The 9,660-nt window shown below is 35.3% G+C and overlaps 1 protein-coding gene across 2 annotated transcripts; it reads right to left on the reverse strand.

Annotated features, from left to right (window-relative positions):
• Positions 1-9,386, reverse strand: LOC115702711 (kinesin-like protein KIN-4A). 2 transcript variants are annotated; one of them, XR_009685294.1, is made up of 26 exons: positions 8,783-9,386; positions 8,099-8,245; positions 7,852-8,001; positions 7,081-7,340; positions 6,792-6,979; positions 6,582-6,706; positions 6,430-6,466; positions 5,998-6,089; positions 5,781-5,891; positions 5,260-5,373; positions 5,020-5,113; positions 4,816-4,928; positions 4,550-4,648; positions 4,356-4,472; positions 4,153-4,269; positions 3,863-3,943; positions 3,653-3,724; positions 3,479-3,572; positions 3,373-3,404; positions 2,709-2,806; positions 2,492-2,590; positions 2,180-2,401; positions 1,937-2,099; positions 1,681-1,836; positions 1,303-1,601; positions 1-469 (listed from the first exon to the last, which is right to left on the reverse strand). XR_009685294.1 is itself a non-coding variant. In XM_061106927.1 (25 exons), exons 1-25 carry the CDS (start codon positions 8,897-8,899, stop codon positions 1,398-1,400), a joined length of 3,102 nt encoding a protein of 1,033 aa, XP_060962910.1. In that variant the 5' UTR covers positions 8,900-9,340; the 3' UTR covers positions 1,137-1,397. The 2 variants fall into 2 exon arrangements, 1 of the variants encoding a protein (XP_060962910.1); XM_061106927.1 differs by lacking the exon at positions 1-469 and having other exon boundaries at positions 1,137-1,601; positions 8,783-9,340.
• Positions 9,387-9,660: the final 274 nt, after the last annotated feature.

Here is a 9,660-nt window from a genome sequence, read left to right on the forward strand (position 1 = left end):
AGATTGAAAGCATTAAATGCTATTGTTCTTAAGAGAATACAATACAATACAATTTGCTTGCCTTGTTTTGTTTATGAGTGAAACCCAAAATTCTACAAGAGAAGAATCAACAAGATAATATAAAACTTATTATCTCACTCATCCATTAATTCAAACTAATGAAAATGTACAAATTAAAATAAAATAAGAAGGATTATTATTGAAGAAGAAGAAGAAGAAGAAGGAGGATTAGCATCTTATGTTTGCATCACCAACAACATAACTTGTATTGTATCACCTAAATACTCATCATTTTCACTCCATGCACAATGTTCCAATCACTCACCCTTTGCTGTCTCATCATAAGAAGAAATCTCAAACATTACACAATAAGGCGCTTTGATGAAATGGACTCGCCATCTTCATTTCCATGCTTTCGCAATTCGAGCACCAAACATGTCAAGATTCCTCTTACAGTTTACAGCACACCCTGCAAAATTTATCAGATCAAAATGTATAAGTCTAAACCATAGAATGTAGCGTATAGTTAGGCTCGTAGAGTTCTATCTCAAAACTAATTCACGATTATGAAAGCAAAATGTAGAAGTCTAGATAGTAGAATGTACAAAGTATAGTAAGGCTCATTGAGTTCTATCTCAAAATTAATTGACGATTATCATATCAAAATGTAAAAGTCTCGACAATAGAATGTACGATATAGCCAAGGCAAGCCCTGAAACTTAGTGGGGCATATGAAAAAAAAATTGGGCTCTTATTTAGAAAAAAAAAATGTGGTATTTTTAAAATGAGAATTTTTTTGAGCCCCTAGGCTAGATGGACCCTAGGCACAGGCCTAGCGCGCCTATGCACAGGGTCGGGCCTGGGTATAATAAGGCTCGTGGAGTTTATCTTAAAGCTAATTGACGATTATCAGATCAAAATTAAGAAGTCTAGACGAAAGAATGTACGGTAGAGCAAGGCTCATAGAGTTCTATCTCCAAACTAATAGTAAGGCTCGTCGAGTTTTATCTCAAAACTAATTGACGATTATCAAATCAAAATGAAGAAGTCTAGATAGTAGAAAGTAAATGTACGGTATAGTAAGACTTATGGAGTTCTATCTCAAAACTAATTTACGAAGAGTAGAGTTACCCAAAAGCTAACAAAATGCACTTAAATCATTTGTTGAGAGCAATGGTGTAATGCTTCCCGGGCGTTCTTTTCAAAATTGTCTAAGAACTCAGTTAATTTTGCCACTAACTATTCAATTCTTTTCTATTTGGCAAGTAAAATGACAGTGAACACAATGCATGAAAGGGTTACCTTAATCAATGCTTGTGTCTGTCAAGTCCCATGTTGGATCACATTGGCTGTTAAAAAAGTATATACAAACGATCTGTTTTCGTGAAGTGGTTGCATTATAGTTGGAGTTGAGGGCGAGGCTTTGACTTGATTATCGTCTCATCGCTATGCTTAATCCATTCGGAAAGTCTCCATGGCTTCTGCCACTTCCATTTGAACTGCAGAAGCCACTGATGATGACTTCTCTTCCACCTCCAGAGTTTCCCAGCTTGTGCAACGGTTGCTAATTTCTTCATCGAAAGTTGTCCCATTGGCACCATCTGCGCTAAAAAAATGTTTACCTTCTTAACAACACAAACACAAAATATGGAGGCAGTAGGAATAAAACAAAGGAATTACCTTTCGTGTCTGGTTTGCAAAAGCCACCGAGTCTTTAACCGTCCCATTAACTACCCCGGGAGTGAATTTGAGCTGCTTTGGTGCCGGAAGGGAAATTGGAGACAAGGGACCACCCATATCTTCTGCCAAGTGTTTCAACGAAGAACGAGAATTTCCCTGTGGAACCAACTGAAAAAACTTAGTATGCTCGATTTGAGAATAATACATTATTATGCAGCAAAAATATGAAACTCGGGTATTGAAAAGATGGTCTTACCGAATCTGATTTAACCAATGCAGTAGCAGCAGCTTGCTCCTTTGCTCTTACCTCCCGTACGAGCTCCTTTCGCTGAGTTTCACTTATTTGCAACAAGGTTACTAGCTCATTCAGCTTATCTTCCATGTCCTCAATTTCTAAGTTCTTCTCCCATAGTTGACACCTGTTGACATGAAGGTATATATCATAAGACTAGCCTTGAATTTGTCAACATAGTTTTGAGCCAAAAATTATGATATTTACCTTGCTTCCGCGGTTGTGTTAAACATGTACTGAAGTAAGTTCTTAGCATCTCCCATCGAACGCAACTGGTTCCACCGTCCACGACCAATCATGGAACGCTCTCTTTCCTCTGCCTTCGAAAGCTGTGATGCCATTGCGATGAGTGCATTTGAAGACATGCTCAGCATGTTCTCAACAGATTCTTTTCTCGCCTTTCTTGAATCCGGTGACATGGACAAAACCCTTTTCAACAACAGAAAAAATAAATACATATTAGTCCTAAATAATCCATTAGAACATGTCCAACTTCAAAAATCAATTTCTATTTCATACCTAGAATATCCATTGTTTCCTTTCGGGGGACTATTCCCTTCGAAAGAGAACTGGTCCACTTGCTTTAGTAAAGCCAACTCTTTCGCCAACGCAGCTCGTCTGAAACATAATATTATATTTATGATAGTAATTAATATGGGAGCTAATCTATGAATGAATCTTACTATTACTTTAGCATGGGGAGACAATTAAGTTAGTATGAGTACAAAATACTTACACTTGGGTTTGCTTCTCGTATTCAAAACGAACTTCGTGCACTTTAACACTGACCTCCAATTCATGATCAAGCCATCTCTGCAAGGACTTTTCATTGCTCTACATATGACATGAAAACTCGCATCAAATTTTCCGATATATAAGCCATAATAATAACAAATCAAGAAATCTATCTTGTTAATGTATATTCAAAACCGTTATAAACAAAACTACTACTGATTTCCTCTCAGAACAGAAAAGGTTTCCGTAAAGTTTGTATCTTGATTTCACTACACTCGTTAGTTAGTTAGTCATAAGTTTTCCCTTTCCCGCCTATACATAAAGGCAGCTCTCGTTTTTTGTACTATGTCGAAATGAGTTTAAAGAAATTGTCGAAAACAGACACTGAAGCAAATCAATTGGAAAATTCCTGGGGTGTTCGTGTTCCAGAGAGTTCTTGAGACTAGGTTGTAATGGGTTGCCATTTTTACATAGTCAGAGGATTAGGGAGAAATCTCGGAACCTTGGATGTACGACCAACATTTGGCGTTGTCTTTGTTTTAGTTTTCATTTTAGTTGTGTGTGCTCGTCATGATCATGTGTGTAGGTGCTTTGTAAAAAGTGTTTGCATAAGTTCATTTCCTCGCAGTTTCGAATCTCGATAGATGTTAAGAACAGATCTTTACCTGGGTAACCGATGTATGTCCATTCGAATTTGCTGCAATAAATAACACTAAATTAGGAAAAACAGAATTTCGAAAGAGAAAAAATGCTTCCAAGTGAAATATCAACCTGCATTGTCACGCACTGTAGACTTTCGGGATTCCAATAATTCCTTTAGCCGTTTAGTAGCAACTGCAGCCTCTTCTGTCTTTCTTTGGAGAACCTTCAAGAATTTATAAAAGTCATTAGCAAGTTCTTAAAAAGTAGATAAGAAAAATACCGTTGTGTATAGAGAAAAAATACCATTTTCTGACGCTGGTTCAAAGCTTCAAGCTTGTGCCTCTCGTACTCATTTCTCCGTCCTTCCTTCTTTAGCTGCATATTATAAAATCATAGTTAAACATAATATATACACATTGGACATGTATAAATGTATTTTTCCTAAGCTTCTTCATCTTTAGTTTTGTTCCCATTATTTCAGGATAGATGATAGAGAAATTGAAAGTTAAAAACCTGCAGCAATTCCTTTTCACGAGACGCTTTCCATTGTCGGAATTGTTCTGCCTCTTGCTTTATCTTATGCTGCAATTGAACCTACAAATCAATGACCAACAAGTCAAGGCGGATTTCGTTGTATAAGACTCGGAACCTTTCATTGTATATGACTTGAAATGTAAAAAAACAACGTGTGACTTTACTTTTCGTTTTTTACTTCTGTTCATATATTATGACCTATCAGGTTTGGTTTCTGATAAAGCAGATTACTATTCTCATCAAACAGTTTTACAATTTCACGAACTAACCTTCTGAGATTTAATAGATTGTATTTCGGATTGCAGCCGCTTTGCTGCATCGTCACTTTTCTGTTTTTCCTTAACAAGTTGGACTTGGCTTTCTTGCTTCTTCTTAAGATCCAAAATCTGATACAACACAATTACTCGAGTTTCAATCAACACTGCAATTTTTTCATTCATAATAACATTTAAACATAGTTGATATTGGTTACCTGGGCTTCTAGAGATTTTAGTTTTTGTGTATGAGAATCGTGAGCTTTATTATGCGCTTGTCCATCGGAATTGGCAGCAAGACTCTCAACTTCAGCCAACAAGTGATCTCTCTCTTTCTGTGATTGTTAATATGAATATTAGCAGCAATATAAAGTGTTAAGATTTAATGAAAATTTAAGAGCATCAATTATACCTGCACAATTCTCTTCTCTTCTTCGAGTTCCACGATTTTCTTCCCGAAGTGCTGTTTGAGTGTTTCTGTGTCAATCCCTCCAAAAAGCCTCATTTCAGACTGTACCGAAAAAAGAATAAAATTATGACATTCATTATAAACATGCATACCGAGGAAATTCAACAGGTGTTGCATCGAAAACAAAGAGCCCCACATTTACAACCATAACTATTCAAGTGTCGAGTCTATGCATAACATACAAAGAAACTTTTAAGAAAAATTTGAACCTCTTTTTGTTCCAAGCGTTTGTTTAACTCGTTCAACTCCTTATCCAATGTATTTTGCATATATTCATGTTCTCGCTCTTTTGTTGCAACTTCAACTTCTCTAGGATTTTCACCTGTACAGTTTATTAAAATGCGAAAGATGTCAAGAACTACAGGCCTGAAGAATAACAATCTTAAGTAGCCAAAACAAAAATTAACTCTTACCTGATATGATTTCGCCCATTTCATAATCAGAAGAATCAATACTTTGAAAGCCTCTCTTAAGTCCATCATTCTTTGTAAGAGGAGCATAGTCATCCTAAGGAAGGTAACAAAAAACACATACCGTGTCAGTAATCATAAGTTATTAAAGAGATCGAAACAATGTGAGGCTTTGAACAACAACGGAGAAGTAGTATGACATATATTTGTTCAAATATACAAAAGAGTTTATTACACACTTACCGGAAGATCTGCTTCACACTGCCCCACAACAGCACGTCTACTGCGATATACATGAAGTTCTCGAGAAAGGTCCAAATTGCTTGCTTCAAGGAACGCAATTCGTTCCCTAAGAACCTAAGGTAGAAGCAATAATATACCTGTTAGGCCTCAAATATATGCTTTCATATCCAAGTGTATGCAATGCATAAGTTGTTCAGTTTAGTTCCTATAGGGCTCCTCATTTTGTTAGTTAGATAGAATTATGTTATTGCTTTTTAGTTAGTAGCCGAGTCTGTATAAAGGCCAGTCGTCTCTTAAAGAAAGTAAAATACTTTCTGGGGAGATACGAAATTGTCTTGAAAAGTTTGGAACTTTGTAATTCTTCCTATGATATCAATAAGATTCCTATATTCCAATTCTTTCAAGAACTGAATTGGATTAATAGTGTAATCAACACCATCGAATGAACTTCGTTTTCAGACGCCACTTCAGAACAGAAACAACCAATTCCAAGCAAAAGAAGGTTTCGATATAACAAATACCTGTACTTCATCAGATGGAGCTGCGCCCCCACGGGAAAATAGCTCCGCCTGCAAGTATTCCAGCTGCTGTCGCATCTTTTGCATTTCATTGGATTCGAGACCTCTATTAACCTACACAAACACACACACACAAGGGTAAATTTATTCAATGTTATTTCGATAAATCTAAAATTTGGAAAATATCATGTTTAAGCAACAGAGCCATTTGATAACTTACAACAGGCTTGTTCTGAATATTCCGAGCACGATTTGCATATTTAAGAGTATTAAGAGTTTCCTCTGCATTGATGTCAGCAGGGCTGATACAAGCTGTAAAGTAGAAATTTTTCCATCTCATAAGAGAAACATAAAAGGACTATAATATGGAGGAACCGAAAACAAAGATGCCATGAAAGAAACCATCAACTTTCACCCATGAAATGATTTTGGTAAGACAGTGAAAAATCTTTAAGATTACAAGAAAGTGTATATCATGTCGAAAGCATCAAAGTTGGGGGAAAAAACCACAGCCCGGAAAAAAGGATTGTCTCATGTCTTGGTCAAAAGAAGGATGATGAGAATTTGAAATCTTAATCATTGGCTCTTTGGGGTTAGGATCCATTAAACTAGCAATGCATATAATTGATTAAACAATCAGTTAAGAGGTTACCTATCATAACTGTCTTGCTGTTTCCACCTAGTGAATCCTGTCAGAAGCCACAAGTGAATCCATCTCAGAATAAGTAGATTGCTATGATCAAGATTAGTCTTAGGTTGAGAAAATATAGTTTAAGTACAATTATATAATTCTAATAAACTGACCTGCAAGAGTCGAGTGAGTTTACTATCTCGATAAGGAACATGAACACCCTCTTTCCGCTTTTTCTCATCCCCCAACGCACTGATGACATTTCCAAGTGCTAGAAGGCCCCGGTTGATATGTATACCTGAGCATAAAAAATTTAAGTTAGAAGTTTCGTTATTTCTTCACAAATCAAAACTAAGACTAAATGCATCAACAGATTCATCAACCTTCTTTAAGACGAACACCATCAGAACCGGTTCTTTTTGCTCGTTCGGATCCAGCAAGATCTACCAAATGGAGCTTTGCACAAAAATATTCTTCACTCATATCCTCATCTGGAGAATCGTTCCCGGGAAAAACTGAATGAACTTTCCGCATCTGTTCTAAGGTGATTGTGAAAATGGCGTGTGATCGGCTGGTAGATAACATGTAATGAAGCTTCAGTTACTCTTAGATTCATTAAGTTATATTAAAAATATTGAAAAGCTCGGTTAGCTCGGTAGTATGACAAGTTACCTTGATTGGTTGTTCATGTTAGTACTTCCAGTTGCTCTGCTTAAAGATCCTTGCTCCAAGCAAGCAGCCATTTCCTGTAATGTTCTAACAGACATTTCAGTTGTTCCTGCTAGTGTTATGGCCCCGTTTGATGATTCTCGAATTTGTATAGGCTGTCTAACTGGAGCAGAAACTTTCCCATTCCCAGAATGTCCATTAACATTGTCCATTTTGTTCAGAGATACAGAATCCAATAAGTCTCTTACTTCTTCTTTTAAGATCTTCAAAATCAAACCACCCAATTAATTATTTGTAACAATAAAGTAAACAGAAGAAATATCGAATCATATGATCTTGCCATTGTCCCACAACTTTCTTAGAAGCTTTTTTCACATGTGTTATTACTTATTAAATAAGAATTCTGATAGAATGAATACAATTTGAGACTCAATATTTTCCAAAATAGTATCAATCTAACACGAACATATGCAAAAACAAAAAAATGTAACCAGTATGGTCATAACAAATTATTATTAAGTTTATTTAGACAAAAAATGAGCTCAATATATTATTTTGTACTATTTTAAAAAATACAGAATCTGAATTGTCATTTAACAAAACAAAGAGTCCAATCGGTAACTTTTACAAAACACAGTGTCCAGACTCCAAAATAGTATTTAACCATTTTCATATGTTTCTCTAGTTCATCTTCTTTAGCTCATTGTATAAGCTTTAATAGCATAACACTATAAACAACACAAACAAACAAACCAAACATTCTTAGGTGCATACCTCAATGAAGGAAACCTGGAGCTGGAATTCTGTTTGATGTTTTAAAGTTTCGATCTTGCTGAAAAGTGCATTCATAGCTTGAGGAACAATGCCAGTTTGGCTACAATCTTTAGAGCCCGTCCCCATTGTATATGTTTTCCCCGATCCCGTCTACATAAATATGTATAAATTAACCACAACATAATAAAACAACACAAAAAGATCTTGTTCTTGTTAAATTTACAATTTATCGTAGAACAAGAATTACCTGACCATAAGCAAGAACAGTGGCATTGTATCCTTGGAATAAACCATCCACAAGTGGAGCAATGCATTCTTCAAACATTGCAGGTGATGCGGTTCCACCACTTCCATAAACATGGTCAAATGTAAAGGAATGTGATCCGATTTGTACCTAAACACCATAGTTAATTCAAATTACAAAACATTGCCTTTAAAACTATTTCGAAACTAAGATCCACACCGCGCCTCGCCTAACCCTACAATATTTGGGGACCAGGAAACTATAGCACTTGCTATGTAGGTGCCCGAGAGGGACTCGAACCTCAGACCTTGTCGGAGCAAACCATATGCCTAACCAAATTCCAAAGAACTATTCATTCAATTTTGTGACAACTCCATTTTCTAGGAACTATTCATTCAATTTTGTGACAACCCCATTTTCTAACTCTTATCATTCATTAGAGTCTTCACACATTTTAAAAAGTGAAACTAAACAAATGTCTTTTGTTTCTATTCTATAGCTTTAGAAGCCTTATCCTTCTATTCTAGGACACAGTAAATTCCATAAAATGAACAAATCAATTACAATCATTAAGAGAAAAAAAACTGAATCATGAGAAGAAATAACCAAACCCCACAACAAAATTAGCTAAATTAATCCTTAAAAAGCTCATGAACAAAACACAAAGTAAGAAACTTTACTAATCACCTGAGGTTTTCCTGGTGTGACAGAAACACATTCTTTACAACCTTGGATTCTTTCATCACCAATAAGAGGACGAACATGAACAGCAACCTTAACAGAACAATTCTCAGATGACTCCATAACTAATCAATTAATTCACTTAACAAAAAATGACCCAGAAGGGTATACAAGAAAAAGCTTCAAACTTAAATTTATTTTCTGGGCAGTTGAGATTTGGATGAAGAAAACGATGTAGTAACAGACCAATAAAGAAAAAGAAAGAGAAAGACAAGGGTCTAGGTGGGTTAGATGTGATTTGATTTGAAGAACAAGAAGAAGAAACTCTAACACTAATAAGTAATAGAAATGAAGGAACTTGTTCAAATTCTTCTTCTTCTTCTTCTTAGTCTCATTATAGTATTTTTTTTAGTACAAAGTATAAAGCTTTTTAGAGCTTAGCTCATTTTTCCTTGTTCTTCACTCTCACACTATTCTTCTTCTTTTCTTTACCTCAAAACTGAACTGAAACCCAATGTTGGTGAGAGAGACTTCTCTACCAAACTTTCCCATTTTACCCCTCTTGGTCCAACCTCCTCTTCTTACATCTAGATCACTTTTTCCTTTTTATTAAAAATATAATTTTTATTTTTCTTCTTCTTCTTCTCCTATGTTTTCCACTGGTCTATTCATTCCTATACTACTGTCTCTAACTAATTGTACAGTTATTGTTACCGTATTATCATATTTTTCCAACTGTCGTTTAGTACTTTTTGGTTCTTGTCTTTTTTTTAAGAAAATAAAATCAAATTCTTTTTTTTTAACTATTTTATTCTTTGTTTGTATTTAGTGACAAAGTTTTGATTTTTATGTTACATATTGTAAATATGATAATAGGAAAATAT

This window comes from Cannabis sativa, chromosome X, assembly GCF_029168945.1.
Source record: "Cannabis sativa cultivar Pink pepper isolate KNU-18-1 chromosome X, ASM2916894v1, whole genome shotgun sequence".
NCBI classification, from domain to species: domain Eukaryota; kingdom Viridiplantae; phylum Streptophyta; class Magnoliopsida; order Rosales; family Cannabaceae; genus Cannabis; species Cannabis sativa.

Excerpts from the sequence above, each read along its gene's own strand:
- LOC115702711 (XM_061106927.1), bottom strand. The coding sequence starts at position 8,899 with ATGGAGTCATCTGAGAATTGTTCTGTTAAGGTTGCTGTTCATGTTCGT. Across the intron at positions 6,707-6,791 it reads TGGTGTTCGTCTTAAAGAAG|GTATACATATCAACCGGGGC; the intron begins GTTGATGAATCT and ends TTTTATGCTCAG. Across the intron at positions 1,602-1,680 it reads TTGCAAACCAGACACGAAAG|ATGGTGCCAATGGGACAACT; the intron begins GTAATTCCTTTG and ends TTTTTAGCGCAG.